Source organism: Staurois parvus, unplaced genomic scaffold (assembly GCF_062004578.1).
Source record: "Staurois parvus isolate SC_StPar_1 unplaced genomic scaffold, SC_StPar_1.0 ptg000321l, whole genome shotgun sequence".
Taxonomy (NCBI): domain Eukaryota; kingdom Metazoa; phylum Chordata; class Amphibia; order Anura; family Ranidae; genus Staurois; species Staurois parvus.
Genome location: NW_028318117.1, coordinates 6235908 through 6254094, shown reverse-complemented (window position 1 = coordinate 6254094; position 18187 = coordinate 6235908). Strand labels below are relative to the sequence as shown.

Sequence of the window (18187 nt, the reverse complement as noted above, 5' to 3'; positions counted from 1 at the left end):
ACAACTTTGTGTAAAAAAAAAAAAAAAATGTTTTTGTCATCTTCCAGAAACTTGTGGAAAAAAAATAAATCTTCTATGGACTCAATATGCCTCTCAGCAGATAGCTTAGGGTGTCTACTTTCTGAAAAGGGGTAATTTGGGGGTGTTTGTACTCTCCTGGTATTTTAGCACCTCAAGAAATGTGATGGGCAGTCAGAAAGTAAAAGCTGTGTAAATTCCATTATCTATACCATAGTTTGTAGAAGCTATAACTTTCACACAAAGCAATAAATATACACTTACTGGGATTTTTTTAACCAAAAACATTTAGCAGAATACATTTTGGCCAAATAGAAAGCTCTATTTGTGTGAAAAAAGGACATACATTTCATTTATGTACCATATTGCATGACCGCGCAATTGTCCATTAAACTAGCGCAGCGCTGTATAGCAAAAAATGGCGTAAATTGCAGTATCTATACCATAGTTTGTAGACGCTATAACTTTCACATAAAGCAATCAATATACACTTATTGGGATTTTTTTTTTACCAAAAACATGTAGCAGAATACATTTTGGCCTAAATTTATAACTAACTTTGAGTTTACTATATATTTTTTATAGCAGAAAGTAAAAAATATCATTTTTATTCAAAATTTTCAGTCTTTTTTTGTTTATAGCATGAAAAATAAAAAGCGCACAGGTGATCAAATACCACCGAAAGAAAGCTCTATTTGTGTGAAAAAAAGGACTTAAATTTCGTTTGGGTGCAGCATTGCATGACCGCGCAATTATAAGTTGAATTAGTGCAGCGCCGAGTAGCAAAAAGAGGCCTCGTCAGGAAGGGGGGTAAATCCTCAGGAGGGCAAGTAGTTAACAAACATCTTTCCCCAGACTATGATGGCATGCTAGTCAGAAATACTATTGATTCATAACATCACCACAGCACCCAACATTAATGTCAATGGCTTTTACTACAATTATGCCTTAAACTACCCCCCCGCCCCTTCCCCAACATCCCCCCATTCCTACAATTTCTTGTCCCCACTCATCATAGATCTTTACTGTGCTACATTCTGGGAGTCACCCAGTCATTTCGTAAGTGTCTTGCCTAGAATATGCATGTGCCATAGCAAGCTACTGAACATCATTCAGTAAGGTTTTTCATCACTGCAATAATATCTCGGAATATATGGTGACTAGAAAAAAGAACTTTTGACGTAAATATAAAATCCTTTGTTTGGAGTATAGTACAGGACACAGTGAGAATCAGATCCATCTCTCATTGAGTATCATAACTTCTGGTGCATCCCTGATGGTTGCTGTAGGCCACTGCCATGGCATTGTGTGACTGGATTCTGATTGCTGAGAGGTCCAGAATTGAAGGAACAACCACGCTACCTTGAGTTCTAGGAAGTGGTCAATGATTAAACATACTCTGACGTTCAAGTCCCCTGCACCAAGGACTCCTTGATGCCCCCTCAATATGCATCTTTGGTGGAAAGTTTTTCCTAAATCCAGTACTTGTTTGGAAATTTACCACATCAGAGACAGTCTGGCCTTGCAGGTCAGATGGGGCTGTCTAAGGACTGGGTCTTTTTGCCCCATGCAACTAGAATAGGGCTTAAAATTTCAAGTCCTGAGCTACTAGCCAGGCCTTAAGAGTTACTCGCCACCAGTTGCCCCACCCAACCCTTACCCTGCCTCGCCCCTAATTCAGCCCCTAAACACGCACTCATAAATTATTTCATGAAATGTTACCCAAATTACATCAGTGTCCCCAGAGCCCCCTCACATTACATCAGTGCCTTCAATGTCCCCCTAAACACTCCTTCATACTTAGGCCATGTACCGCATACAACCATAATCTTTCACTCACAAAACCATAACTCTACCAAGCATATCCTACCTACTGTCCAACCCAGCAGTACCTCAAATGTCCCATTCTCTACCACCCATAATAACCACATAATCCTGAACCTGTCCAAACCACCCATACATGTAGGTTTACATACAGACACATGTACATACACACACAAACAGAGACAGCTGTACACACACACATACATGTACATACATACACACACAGAAACATGTACACACACGCACAGAGACACATGTACATACACACACAAACAGAGACAGCTGTACACACACACACATACATGTACATACATACACACACAGAAACATGTACACACACGCACAGAGACACATGTACACACACACACACACACACATACAGACACATGTATAAACACACAGACACATGTACAGACACACATACATGTACATACACACAGACACATGTACATACACAGAAATACACACACAGACACATGTACATACACAGAAATACACACACAGACACATGTACATACACATAGACGAATGTACATACATACACAGACACATGTACACACACACACATGCACATACATACACACAAACACATGTACATGCACACACACACATGAACACGCAGACAGGACACATGCACACATACACATATATGTACATACACGCAGACACATGTACAGATACACACATGTACATACAGACACGTACATTCATACACAGACACACACAAACACACACACAGGTACATGTACATACATACACACACAGCCCTATAAAAAGTTGCAGTAGTTTGTTACCTTCACTCACAGAGCCAGGTACTGCACTCTAGGGGGAGGCAGAGAGAACAGCACACACTCCTTTCTTTGCTTTCACTTTGCTCAACTATTGAGCAGTCTGAAGGCTCCCAGTGTGAGTGACAGATCCAGCCCTGAGTTCCGAGCCTGCTCAGCAAGACGGCCCTGGGGACACACTCGCCCTCACCATAATTTCCAGTTGCCAATGCGAGCTGGCGAGTGGACATTTCAAGGCCTGAACTAGAATAGGGAGTTGCAACAGTCTGGAATGAAACTGAGCATTTGGTGCTACCTTGAAAAAGGCTGCCATCAGGCCGAAGACCCTCATGCATGCACAAATTGAAGTTTGGCTCTAGGACTTAATAGGTATGAGCACATGAGCAGAGGGACAAAGGTTTGTAGAAAGGGGTGGGGAGATCCTGGACAGGGCCATATCCAAGATCAGGCCCAGGTGCTTCAATCAGTGATGGCTTTTGAAGGTTGGGGATCCATCAGAGTCTCTGCATCTGTTGTACTTTGGTTGACAGAGCTTGAGTGGACTTTTCTTTTAACAGAAGATCATCTGGGTATCCCACCACGTGGACACCTTGAGAGGTGCAGAGCTAGGACTGGGGCACCCACCTTGGTGAAGACCCAGGGTGCCATGGAAATGCTGAAGGAAAGGGCAATGAATTAGTAATGTTGTATGCCTACAAGAAAAAACGGATAGCATTGATGTGCAGGAGAGATGGCGATGAGGGGCCAGAGAGTCCCCTGGTAGAAGGGGAGCAATAACTGTCCTGGTCATTTCTATGCTTTAGGACTAACAAGAACAAGTTGAGATTCTCCAGATCCAGAATAGGGTGAGTGCCTCCATTTGCCTTGGGAACAGTGAAAAGATCTAAATAGAAACCCTGAAAGTATTCCTCATCAGCTACAAAATGTCAGGTAATAAACACCCTAACATGAAAGATGTTGAAAAGCAACATGTAGACCTGTCTATTTTTGCAGGGAAGATGGAAAAATTGCAGAGCATGTAGTGGGGAGGCGACAGTCTAAAACTCTAGTTTGTAGCCCCTGAAAATTACCTTTTTGACCCAAACATCTGAGATTTTTGGAATCAGGTGGCTGAGTGGACCAGTAGACACCTCCCAGTTCTGACAAGGAACTGCCAAGGTCTTGTTAAGTCAAGAAAGATCTGTCCATTTTTGAAGGAAACCCTCCTCAAAAGGGTGCAGCTGAGCAAAATATACAGTATTGGAGGGATAGAAAGCTTTCAAGGGTGAGGTTTGTCACCATTCAAAACAACTCTTAGCAGATTATGGGTGACACAGTGGCTTAGTGGTTAGCACGTCTGCCTTGCAGTAAATGGGTCATGGGATCGATTCCCGACCATGGTGCCTCCTGCATGGAGTTTGCATGTTCTCCCTGTGCTTGCATGGGTTTCCTCTGGGTGCTCCGGTTTCCTCCCACACTCCAAAGACATGCTGGTAGGTTAATTGGATCCTGTCTAAATTGGCCCTAATATGTGTATGTATAAATGTGAGTTAGGGACCTTAGATTGTACACTCCTTGAGGGTTAGGGACTGATGTGAATGTTCAATATATATATGTGTAAAGCGCTGCATAAATTGACAGCGCTATATAAGTACCTGAAATAAATAAATAAATATGGGCATTTTTATGGGACCCATATAGAGACCTTAGGGTGAAAAGGCTCAGTCTGTTCTAACACCAAGCATGAGCACACCACATCAATAAGGGTAGCAATGATATCCTTAGGGTTTTTTGAGATCCCAAAAGACAGTATCTCCTGATCTGATTCCTTAGAAGCAGAGGGGCAATGGGCAGATCTTTATCACCTACCTCCTCCTCAGCAAGTCAGAGACCGACTCTGGAGGAGAGAGTGAAGGGACTTGTTTGAGACCTGTGTGATTCACAGCCTCTAACAGGACTGAGATCCTACCCATAAAGCCAGATATAATAGCTGAGTACTTCTCTCCAGATGGGTCTTTTGAAGAAAGACTACAATTGAGTAGTTAAATCCAGAAATCTTCTGAAAAAAAGAGCTGCTGTTGCAATTGAGTAGTCAAAACATGATAGCAAAAATCTTAAACCAAAGGGAAATATTAAAAAAGATAAACTTTTCAAGAGAGAGTGATGCCCATCGTCTAAGAACATTAGAAACAACTTCGACCTGCTGGGAATGAGAGAGGTTACATGGGGGGTATCCCTGTCTTATTTTTCTGGTGTCCATTCACCTCAATGTAGCTGCATAATAACCTATGGTTAAGTCTAAAGATCCTGTGTCCTGTACTGTAAGATTAAGAAATACAATTTGTTTAAGAACTGTACTGGAGTCCAAGTAGAAACATGGCATAAACTGTTGCTAGGTTTGCTGTCTTATCAGAGGAGTTACATAAGCCTGCAAATTCTCAGATTTATCAGCACTTCTAAGTTAATGCCAAAATTACCTAATGGCTAGGTCAGCCCTGCCTGTACTTCTAAAAACAATGCACACATACATAGTCTTGGGTTATTTATGTCTCCAGGGAGATTGGAGATTGTTCCAATGTTGTGGCATATTACAATAGTTTCTTACAAGAAAACAAGACCACAATTTATGCATCTGGCTTAAAATGCTGTCAAAAATCCAATTAAGAACTTTTATTTCTCAGCAAGACACATGACGAACAAAACACTGGGCCTTCTAGCAATTTATAGTAACAGATGCGTGAATAATAAAACAAAGATCATACAGATAATTGACAAATGCTTCATATATAAAGCAGTATATTTACATACCAGGTATTACAGCTCATTAAGCTTTTTGAATAGACTTCTTCTCAGAGTATAAAGTAATTAGTATGCCACATCAACACACAGGATAAAAAGGGTGATTGAACAAAATGATAATAGTGAAAAGCATAAATGTAAAAATAGGACTATTTTTATTTTGCATTTAAAATGCTGTCATAGCTCTGCCTTTTGAAGCAAACCCAACCTTTACCTGAACTCCATGCACCCCATAGCAGGGATGATCGAGATTTTCCATTTCTCAGAAATCAAGGATATTATGGCGACATTTTGGCAATTTCGCAAATCGTATTCGAGTCAATGGGGAAGGCAAAGTTAGGATGATTTTTTATTTTTTTTATGGTTGTAAGGGCTTTCAATAATTCTTTGGGTTTATGGAAAATTCTTTTTGAATCTATTCTACTCAAAGTTAAATTTTTATTCACAAAAACAATAAAACAAAGGTTTCCCTGCTTCATTCTAAACACAGGAGGTCAGACGCTCAGCGTTGGCACCATTCAGAGAATGTTTAGCATTTTGAATGCAGTGTTCTGTGACTGGATGAGGTGGATAGGCAGGGCAGTGATATCACAAACTCCAGAAGAATGCAAAGTAAAAAATGCAATATACATTTCAGGTGCATACACTAGCTGTATTTATTATTATTTTTAAAACATTTTTTACATTACTAACTAGACTAGGAAGATTTTATTGGCACAGATTTATGCTTTGATGCACAATTTATATACAGATTATTCTACTGTTCAAGGCTGTAATTCTTGTCCATGCTGTTCTCGCTCTTACCTGCATTCTTTCCAGCATCTCAAAGAATTCTGCTGACTGTAAAAGAAAAGGAACAAAAAAGGAAAGAACATTTATCTTGCTGAAGATTTAGAACTGTTAGGTGATGGTCATTTCATCCAAGTCAAACAAACCAACATCAATGAGCATATGAGAATTTTTACTACACATATTTTCCATATCACAATATAAACAGACATTCTATCTATCTATACACTACTGTATAATTCCAAAAGTATTGGGACACCGCTCTAAATAATTGGATTCAGGTGTTCCAATCATCTCCATGACCAAAGGTGTATAAAATCAAGCACCTAGGCATGCAGACTGCTTCTACAAACATTTGTGAAAGAATGGGTCGCTCTCAGGCGCTCAGTGAATTCAAGCGTGGACCGTGATAGGTTGCCATCTGTGAAATTTCCTTACTACTAAATATTCCACGGTCAACTGTTAGTGGTATTATAACAAAGTGGAAGCAACTGGGAACAACAGCAACTCAGCCATGAAGTGGTAGGCCACGTAAAATAACAGAGCAGGGTCAGGGCATGCTGAAGCGCACAGTGCACAGAAGTCGCCAACTATCTGCAGAGTCAATAACTAAAGACCTCCAAACTTGGTATGGCCTACAGATTAGCACAACAGTGAGTAGAGAGCTTCCTTGAATGGGTTTCCATGGCCGAGCAGCTGCATCCAAGCCTTACATCACCAAGCACAGTGCAAAGCATTGGATGCAGTGGTGTAAAGCACGCTGCCACTGGACTCTAGAGCAGTGGAGACGTGTTCTCTAGAGTGATGAATCACGCTTTTCTGTCTGGATGTGTCTGGGTTTGGTGGTTGCCAGTTGAGTGGTACTTGTCTGACCGCATTGTGCCAAGTGTAATGTTTGCTAGAGGGGAGATTATGGTGCAGGGTTGTTTTTCAGAGGTTGAGCTTGGCCCCTTAGTTCAGGGAAGGGAACTCTTAAGGCGTCAGCATACCAAGACATCTTGGACAATTTCATGATCCCAACATGGTGGGAACCGTTTGGGGATGGCCCCTTCCTGTTCCAACATGACTGTGCACCAGTGCAAAAAGCAAGGTCTGTAAAGACATGGATGAGCGAGTTTGGGGTGGAGGAACTTGACTGGCCTGCAGAGAGTCCTGACCTCAACCCGATAGATCACCTTTGGGATGAATTAGAGTAAAGACTACGAGCCAGGCCTTTTTGTCAGATATCAATGCCTGACCTTACAAATGCGCTTCTGGAAGAATGGTCAAACATTCCCATAGACACACTGCTAAACCTTGTGGACGGCCTTCACAGAGGAGTTGAAGCTGTTATAGCTGCAAAGGGTGGGCCAACTCAATATTGAACCCTACAGACTAAGACTGGGATGCCATTAAAGTTCATGTGCATATAAAGGCAGGCATCCCAATACTTTCGGCAATATAGTGTATATACACAAAATATTTATTGCCATCATTTTACTTTATCCATCAATTTTCAAAGGAAAAAAAAAAAAAGAGTACAAAGGTCACTTAACTCATATTCGCTTAAAATCCTCAAAACTGTACGCAGAAAGCTAGCCAAATAGGAATTTCCCTTGCACATGATAGGATGACAAAAGTAAACATTGCTTAACTTGCCTACATGAATGACGTGAAGCTTTGCTGACTTTCATCATCCAAATCATGTGCAAGCAATCAAAATTGATGTTTTTTCTCTCATGATTTGGTATTCTTTACAAAGTGAATTTTCCCTACATTTGCTAAGCTAGGCAAAAACTCCTTAGCAAAGTGAACGGCCTATTTGCCTTTACTAAACCAACTCCATTGAGTCAAATTACATTAATGGCATATTACATAATGACAACAACAACAGCAAAAACACAGAAATACTTTGAAATTATGGTTATATACGATTTCATCCATTGAAAGGATGAAATAATGGTCCAATAATGGACCATTGAAGTTACTACACCATGACAATTTCTGATGTTCCCTCTTTAACCCTTTCCATATAACTCACAAAAAAAAAAAAACTTGGCCCACTACCCTTTACTGTGGCTTGCACTTACAACGGATAATAAGGATCATCGTTATCGGAAATTCTACAGATTAAACCAAATATGACTACTGTGAAAAACAGATCTGTAGGAAGTTACCTTTGCATCTAACTTATGATGAATGTTCATGCAAAAAAATCTAGAAGGTTTTAAAACCTCTGAACAGCCACATGCTGCTTAATGTCAAATCACAGCATTTCTTATGATATGCATATATGACTGCAACAATTGTGGACTCCTCTGTGTCAGAGAATGGGTGTGGTTTTAAAGCCCAAATGACATCACAGAGATAGATATGCAGTCAGACAAACATTGTATTAATGTCCATTTTCTTAATCATATCTCTATTTTTCTGTTGCTGTAGTTGATGTAGGTTGTCTAATTATTACTAAAACAGTCCAATAGGCACCAGAAAGACCCAGTGGTCTAATTACATCACACATACCTGGCCAGCTATACCATTCCCCTTCTCTGCAATAGATGTTTGTGTGCGGATACTTATGATAAGGGGTGTTTCTGTTACTCAGTTATGTACACACAGACCACTGTAGTGTGAGGGCAGGAAACAACATTTTCACTGACAGAAACAGGAAATTTAAAGCAGTCCAAGCAAAAATGAGCCATAAATCATTCCATGCAGGCCTGCAGGTATATGAAGGGATATAAATGTCTAAATGTGGCTTAAATGTACAGTATTTATAACAAAGGATAACTGAAAATGGGTCTAAAGCACTGAATATACTTTAGTGAACATCAAAAACCAACTAAAGAGCCAGTACACATAAGGCCTCATTCAGTTGGGTGTTCTTAAAGTGTTACTAAACCCCAGCCCCTGCATTCACTATATCTGGTCTCCCACAGTATACAGAACATGGAAGTGCAATTATTTTAGTATTTTACCTTTTCTTATCAGCAGCTAGAGCAGTCTTGTGACTTCTATCAGTGTCCAGCAGAGCACTGCTTAAAGCTTGTAGGAGGAGTTTTCATTCTCCTCTCACTTTCCAAGTGAAATTGCATAACCCCTGACCCTCTGTCTGGACAATGCTGATTGGCCATGTGCTGATCACATGCTCCCTTCCAAGAAAAGGAAAAAACTCTCTAGCAGTGCACACCAAACTGAGCATGTGCAGAGTGTCCCCATGGCTGTGTTCTATCAGGAGATGAAATGGGGAATGTGGAACAAGGGGAGGATTAGAGAAGACAGGATCAAACATCCTTTTTACACAATGCAGAGGATTAACCCATTGGGTTCCACCTTGAGTATAACAAGCATGCTTTACCGCATAGACGGACTGATTTTACTGTTGTGGGTTTAGTAACACTTTAGGTGTGAGAGCTTGCATGGGGAGCATGGGTGTTCCTGCACCCACACGCACCAGCACCCATACAGATGTCAAACTGGAAACAGCGACTGTGTCCCAACTGATATGAATGGGAATACCTGCACATGGATGCATGGAACACCTGTGCATCATTGGCCCTCACACAGGTGTAAGCTTAAAGTGGAATTCCAGTCAAATTCTAACTAAGCCTAAATCTACTCCCAACCCCAGTCTAAGACTATTCCAACTACTCCGTAAATGAAGATACCTATGCTTACCTATTATGAAGCCGCTCCAATCTGGTCACATGACTGGCTCCCAGCACTGGCTTTAATGTAGAGGAGGGACAGCTGACAATGGTTGCCCCATAGTGAGCCTATGGGTGACATCATCGCCCAGGTTCTGCAGCCATTGTCGCTGCCTCTCCTCTATGCCGAAGCTGGTGCTGGGACCCAGTCATGTGACCAGACCAGAGCGACTTCAAAATAGGCGGATAGAATAGTCTTTAGAATGGTGGTGGGAATAGATTTGGGCTTAGTTGGAATTTGACTGGAATTCCACTTTAAGTATGCTCATGTGAATGAGGCCTAAATTTTGAGCTGGTATTCTCAAAGTTTATCAAAACAAAATATATAGCTAAAAAGGAAGTCTTATAAAGGGAAGTGATACTGTTGTTTCAAATGTACAGCTGACTTCCCGTCAGAATCCCAGCAGACGTTTTTGTCCATCATTACAGATAACATAGCAGTAGGCTGCACAACAATTGTCAATATATCAGTTTCTGTACAGGTGGGGGATTTTTACTTGCACAATAATAACTGCTATTAGTATCTAGTTTAAATAATGTCATTTTTTCATCACATGCTTTCTAGTCTTTTCTACTAACTGAAGATTAACATGAACATCATCACAGACAGCTCAAACATCCTATATGAAAATAAATATTTGCGCAGCACTGATAGATAGAACTAGTCAGGTAGTAAAACGTGGCATTAACCTTTGCGAGGAAGCACATTTATCTGCACACATTCTATAAAAACCATTAATTTTTACCTTGTATATTCTGTTGATATCAGATTCAAAGAGAAACTGAAAATGTAAAAAATGCTAAAATCGGTAGAGTTGTGTGGTAAAAGAGGCTCTGCATGTCTCTTCTGCAAAAACTCCTTTCCCTTCCTCCTAGCAATTTCTTCTCTCTATTAGACCTCATTCACACTGAGGATTTTAGATGTGACCGTGGATTTCTGTGGAAAAAACTGGAGGATTCTTGGGGCTAGAATCACAGGTGGTTCCAGAAAGGTGCCATGGACAGATGATCACCTCCGGATGCAGATAGATTAGGGCTGATTTACTAAAACTGCATGGTGTAAAATATGGTGCAGCTCTGCATAGAAACCAATCAGCTTCCAGGTTTTATTGTCAAAGCTTAACCACTTGCCTACTGGGTACTTTTACCCTCTTCCTGCCCAGGCCAATTTTCAGCTTTCAGCACTCTCACACTTTGAATGACAATTGTGCGGTCATGCTACCCAAATGAAATTTTTATCATTGATTTTTACACAAATAGAGCTTTCTGCTAGTGGCATTTAGTTGTCACTGGGGTTTTTATTTTTTGCTAAACAAAAGAAAAAAGACCAAAAATTTTGAAAAGTTAGTTTCTGTTACAAAATTTTTCAGACAGCTGATGTGCGTTGATGAGGCTGAACTGATGGGCACGGATAGGCTTCCCTGATGGGCACTGATGAGGCAAAACTGGTAGGCACTGATAAGGAGGTACTGATGAGGCTGCACTGGTAGGTGGCGCTGATGGGAGGCACTGATGATCACTGACTGGAAGCACTGATGGGTACTGATTGGCAGCACTGATGGGCATTGATTGGCAACACTGATGGACACTGATCGGTATTGATAGGCAGTACTGATGGGCACTGTTGGGGCTGCACTGATAATCAGGACATGGATTCCATGCCCTTATCAGTGTAGATGTTCCCTTTCACACTTGCCAGTTGCCGGCTTTCCTCTCCTCATGCTGCGACAAGCGCGCAGGACAAGCGCAAGGAAAGGAAAACCCGATAACAATGTTTTCATTGTGATCAGCTGTGACACAGCTGATCATGTGGTAAAGGGACGCCGTGATTGGCCCTTTACCTCTCTCTGTGGTCAGCTGTGTCTGAAGGGGGGCACGGTTCTGGAAAGACGTAAATAGACGGCCTCCCAGAACTGGATGACTATGCTGTAGGAACTGCACCAGATTTTGCACTCTCCAGTTTTGGTAAATCAACCCCATTGCATCCAAGGAAGGGCATCCGGCCCTAGCCACCAGTGACCACTGGATGTGCGGACACATGGAAGACTGTCAGACAGCTGTGGCTCTTGTGAGCCTTTCATTGCTTTGCACAAGCTGACCATGTCTGGAACTACCTGGTATTCCAGACACAAAAATCAGCAGATTCTTGCTGCAGGAATCTCCTGCTGGGCCTAAAATCAGCAGTGATCATGCGGCCTTACACTGGCTGCTGACAAGCATAGGGCAGATTTCCAACATCTGTGGATGCCAGGATAATACAACTCTATGGAACATTTGCAGGAGATACATCATCATTGGCTGCCAATGTGTCAAATGACATGCACAAGCCTCCCAACTTTTTGAGATAACAAAGAGGGATACCTTTTAGCACATACTATGTAGGTGAAGGACACATCACTGCCACAGCCCTGGTTACACAGACCACAAAGATGATTGACTAAACCACTCAAGCACTTTTTTTACTTATATTTTTCATTTATATTGGCTTTTCAAACTATCAAATGTACAAATATAGAGGTTGGATAACAAAAGTGTAAAACCAGCAACAGTTATTAAAACAAAGCACACTTACATCTCAGAAACTTGAACACCAGTCTGAGTAATTGTCTCAGTGGTACAGATAAGGAGATCAGTGGTACAGAAAAGGAGGTTCTTTCCAACATGACAGCTACTGCTGCAGTTTGCGGTGCACGCCGACAGCATGCCAGCTCTTTTGAGCTTGTGGCCAGTTCCTTGCCCACACTGCTGCCACTTTCCTTGGCCCATCCTTCTGCCTGTGTTACTCTGGGCATTTCACTTACACTACTGAGACTGGTATCTAGTCCATACTGCTGCTGGATGCTGTGCTCTATACTGCTGCCAGCGCAACCCTGGTCACGTTTATTGCACCACTGAACCAGTCCACTTTGCTGCTGTCTGATGTGTCCCGCTTTGCTTTTGCTACCTGTGCTACCCTGCTCTGTTATCTGTATCACTGAGATGATTACACAGGTTGGTGTTCAGGTTTCTGAGATGTAAATGTGCTTTGTTTTAAAAAACGTTGATGGTTTAATTTCACGAACTCCAGCGCCATGTTGGTCCTTCAACCTTCATCCTTCAATCAGATCCAAGTGCAGGAGCTTTTTCCTTAGATTTTCCAGGACCCTTTGTCTTTGCCTTTTTTGGGATGCATTATAGCACACAGATTGGTTTACCAGGAGCGCAGTGTAAGTGGTGTATGCCTCATGCTTGCACCTAGTGTTTGTATGTCCATGGATAAAAAAAAAGTTTAGTGCGGCATAATACTTTTGACACTGAAATAATACATTTTTGTATAAAGATGTAAACATCAGAGCAAACAGGCGGACAACTGAGGCTGCACGAGTGGAAGAGGGATTTGGTGTCAAAAGAGGGACTGTCCCTTCAAATGAGAGACATGCAAGTAGCATTGTTAGTAAAGTTTTCTCAATTTTACATTTTGATTGCACAAAAAAAACAGCAAACAATCCTTATTTTTACTTGAACAATGTCTGCCAATAACTGTGCAGATAGCAGAGGCAGATTTCTAGCAGGATCAATAAGTACAATGTATTCCAATAGTATATTTAACAGGCCAAAGGCCTAAAAAAGAAAAGTTCATTTTTGGGTATACATTTTAGGACCCTCTGTACTAATTGGTGCAGATCTGTGTCTATGCTATCCTACTATGGACTTTTCAAAAAACATTTTCAATAACGTTTATAATTCCTTGGTGATACAGAATATATATCCTCTGTTATCCAATGCTCTTTTTTACAAAAATAAATACTCAGACTGTAGGCACCGGATCATTAAGGGAGAATCAGCAGTGCACTTAAACAAGACAAACTCCTTTCTTTCTTCTTTTCACCATTGATTTGCACAAACACAAAGCAGCCCTATGTTGGGTGCTGAGATGTGGGTGTATGATGGAAAGTAGGAGAATGAGATCCAGACAAAGGAGTGATAGCCAGTGGGAAAACATGTATCTATTCATCTACCATAGGAGATGTCTTTTCTGAAAGACATAATGGTTTCCTGTTCAGTGATTAAATGCATATCCCGTGGTTTTGATGGACAAAACATCAAAATGCTGAGCTTTCTAAGTTCATGGTGGTGGAATTGGTCTATAATTGCTGCAGAAGAAAGGGCACAGCATTAATGTGCTCAGGGAATTGAGCATATTCACATGCGTAGTTCTAAGAAGCATTGTTGCTAAGGCGATTAACAACTGGGGAACCATTGATGGAAATGGAGATATAAACAATGCAATCAACTAATTTGTAATATAATTTAATATTGTGCAACAAACAGTATAATGCATTTACTCTGACATTCACCAAAATTTCATTGTAGGTGAATCTTCCTCATGTCTGTTTTTTATAAGCCCAACTCCAGGATATCAGCAATCCCCCTCACATCCCTCCCTTCCACCCCCCTGTAACTCACATTTCGTATGAACAAAATGTATCTATCCAAATGCCCATTTTATTAAAAGTGGAACTAAACCCTCTGAATCTTTACAGAAAAGGAAGCTGCCATCTTAGTCTCTGTTTGATCTGCAGTTGACATGGTGCTGCACATGTGATCAGTTATGACACCAGCTATATGATGGCTTGCCAGTGTGGTTGGGGTCATAAAGCAGTGTGACAGTTATCATTCATGATATGATTTGAATGTTTTGGGCAACAGCTAAATTGATGGGTTTAGTTCTCCTTTAACTGAAGTCATGGTCACATGATGATCCTTCTCTCTACTTCTGTTTACTTCCTGGGATCCTTCTTTAGGTGTCCACATCGCTAGAGTGCTAGATGTGCATACCTCCTATTGGTGGGGGCAACACTTCCTGTGGCCTAGTCCTCTCTCATAGGCTCCAGAGGAACAAGAATTCACAGAGGTGGTTAGGGGACCAGCTCCCAAAAAGATAACAAGAAGGGAATAATGTCTGTTCCTCAGGGCAGATGTAAACTTTGCTCATAGAGGAAATTGTGACTTTGGTCCATCACACTGCAGGATGGCTTAGGAAGAGGTATTTGGAATTAAGGCTCAGGAGTAAGGTAATAGATACGCTTTGCACTATTTACATCACATTTGTTCCTGGAGTTGGGCTTTAAATGACAGTGATTGATTCACCCCCCCCCCCCCCCCCCCGGTGAACGTTTGGTTGGAGCCACATTTACTGCTTCACAAATATACAGTACCCCTTAAAGTGAAGCTCCACCCAAAAAAGGAAGTTCTGCTTTAAGGCTTCATCCCCCACTCTTCGTTAAGGTTTGGCGCCTTTGGGGAGTGGGGTACCTGAATTTGACAGGTACCTGCTCCCACTTTTACAGCAAGGTGATCGGAAGCGGAAGTTGTCCTCCCCCCCTCCCTCCCTGTAGTCTTCTGGAACATGTGACAGGTCTCAGAAAACTATGGGCACATTCACAAAGCACAGCGTTCCTCACGCATGTGCAGTGGGCACCCGGCTGTGAAGCCACAAGCTGTCACAGGTGGATGCCCAAACTGAAGATGCTGGCGCCGATCAAACAGGACAGCTGGTGAACCCGGCTGGTGTGAATACACCGCTGGATCGAGGGACAGGTTAGTGTGTTTTTTTTTTTTAAAGTCAGCAGCTACAATTTTTGTAGGTGATAACTAGAGATGAGCGAATTATTCAAAAATTCGATTCGGCTGATTCGCCAAATTTGAGGAAGAAATTCGATTCGATGCGAATTAATTCGCTACGAATTTAACTTATTAAAAGGGTTTCTAGGCTTCAGAGAGCCTTTAAATTAGTGCAGAACACTGTACCTTTAATTTAAATGCCCTTGGAGATGAGGAAGGACAAGGAGAAGGACAAGGAGAAGGATGAGAAGAAGGAGAAGGAGAAGGATGAGAAGAAGGAGAAGGAGAAGGATGAGAAGAAGGAGAAGGAGAAGGATGAGAAGAAGGAGAAGGATGAGGAGAAGGAGAAGGAGAAGGAGAAGAAGGAGAAGGAGAAGGATGAGAAGATGGAGAAGGAGAAGGATGAGAAGAAGGAGAAGGATGAGAAGAAGGAGAAGGAGAAGGATGAGAAGAAGGAGAAGGATGAGAAGAAGGAGAAGGAGAAGGATGAGAAGAAGGAGAAGGATGAGAAGAAGGAGAAAGAGAAGGATGAGAAGAAGGAGAAGGAGAAGGATGAGAAGAAGGAGAAGGATGAGAAGAAGGAGAAGGATGAGAAGAAGGAGAAGGATGAGAAGAAGGAGAAGGATGAGAAGAAGGATGAGAAGAAGGAGAAGGATGAGAAGAAGAAGAAGGATGAGAAGAAGAAGAAGGATGAGAAGAAGAAGAAGGATGAGAAGAAGGAGAAGGATGAGAAGAAGGAGAAGGATGAGAAGAAGGATGAGAAGAAGGAGAATGATGAGAAGAAGGATGAGAAGAAGGAGAAGGATGAGAAGAAGGAGAAGGATGAGAAGAAGGAGAAGGATGAGAAGAAGGATGAGAAGAAGGAGAAGGATGAGAAGAAGAAGGATGAGAAGAAGAAGAAGGATGAGAAGAAGAAGAAGGATGAGAAGAAGAAGAAGGATGAGAAGAAGGAGAAGGATGAGAAGAAGGAGAATGATGAGAAGAAGGATGAGAAGAAGGAGAAGGATGAGAAGCAGGAGAAGGAGAAGGAGAAGGATGAGAAGAAGGAGAAGGAGAAGGATGAGAAGAAGGAGAAGGAGAAGGATGAGAAGAAGGAGAAGGATGAGAAGAAGGAGAAGGATGAGAAGAAGGAGAAGGATGAGAAGAAGGAGAAGGATGAGAAGAAGGAGAAGGATGAGAAGAAGGAGAAGGAGAAGGATGAGAAGAAGGAGAAGGATGAGAAGAAGGATGAGAAGAAGGAGAAGGAGAAGGATGAGAAGAAGGAGAAGGATGAGAAGAAGGAGAAGGAGAAGGATGAGAAGAAGGAGAAGGAAACAAATAGATACAATGTTTCAACCGCTGTATGGAGGGAATGTCACAGAACTGTCAGAAATAGCGGAGCTCTGCAGATACACTTAGCGGAGCTCTGCAGATACACTTTTTGCCGGCTTGGAATTCTTCTTATTTTCATCCTACTTCTTCTTCTTCTTCTTCATCCTCATCCTCTTCTTCTTCTTCTGAGGATGAGGATGAAGAAGAAGAAGAAGAAGTAGGATGAAAATAAGAAGAATTCCAAGCCAGCAAAAAGTGTATCTGCAGAGCTCCTCTAAGTGTATCTGCAGAATAGAGGAGCTCTGCAGATACACTTTTTGCCGGCTTGGAATTCTTCTTATTTTCATCCTACTTCTTCTTCTTCTTCTTCTTCTTCTTCATCCTCAGAAGAAGAAGAAGAGGATGAGGATGAAGAGGAAGAAGAAGAAGAAGAAGAAGAAGAAGAAGAAGTAGGATGAAAATAAGAATTCCAAGCCGGCAAAAAGTGTATCTGCAGAGCTCCTCTAAGTGTATCTGCAGAATAGAGGAGCTCTGCAGATACACTTTTTGCCGGCTTGGAATTCTTCTTATTTTCATCCTACTTCTTCTTCTTCTTCTTCTTCATCCTCATCCTCAGAAGAAGAAGAAGAGGATGAGGATGAGGATGAAGAGGAAGAAGAAGAAGAAGTAGGATGAAAATAAGAAGAATTCCAAGCCGGCAAAAAGTGTATCTGCAGAGCTCCTCTATTCTGCAGATACACTTAGAGGAGCTCTGCAGATACACTTTTTGCCGGCTTGGAATTCTTCTTATTTTCATCCTACTTCTTCTTCTTCTTCTTCATCCTCATCCTCATCCTCTTCTTCTTCTTCTGAGGATGAGGATGAAGAAGAAGAAGAAGAAGAAGAAGTAGGATGAAAATAAGAATAATTCCAAACCGGCAAAAAGTGTATCTGCAGAGCTCCTCTATTTCTGACAGTTCTCTGACTTTCACATTTACAGCGGTTGAAACATTGTATCTGTTTCCGAATAAAAACATCTGTATCCTAAATGGAAACAAATAGATACAATGTTTCAACCGCTGTACATGTGAAGGAACTGTCAGAGAACTGTCAGAAATAGCGGAGCTCTCTGCAGGGACACTTTTGCCGGCTGATCGGGAAAAATCCGATTCGCGCACCCGAAGTAGGCTAATATTCGGATTCGACGCGAATCTAATTTTTCCTGAAATTCGAATCGAATTCCACTTCGCCTGGTTCGATTCGCTCATCTCTAGTGATAACTTTTATTTTTTTTTATTTTGACTGGACCTCCACTTTAATGTAGGGTGAGAGGTATTTAAAATAAGAATAACTTATATATAACATGATATTGTCTTTGGATCCCTGAGATTTATTGTTTCTAGGCTGATA

At 41.5% G+C, this 18187-nt stretch overlaps 1 protein-coding gene across 4 annotated transcripts in view; it reads right to left on the bottom strand.

Moving 5' to 3' along the window:
- RAP1GAP2 (RAP1 GTPase activating protein 2) overlaps positions 1–18187 on the bottom strand; it is a 918850-nt gene that overhangs the window by 116387 nt on the left and 784276 nt on the right. For all 4 annotated transcript variants that reach the window (XM_089683779.1, XM_089683780.1, XM_089683781.1 and 1 more), the window contains one exon: positions 6213–6248. In XM_089683779.1, coding sequence (XP_089539905.1) covers positions 6213–6248 — 36 coding nt within the window. The remainder of the gene's footprint in view (positions 1–6212; positions 6249–18187) is intronic.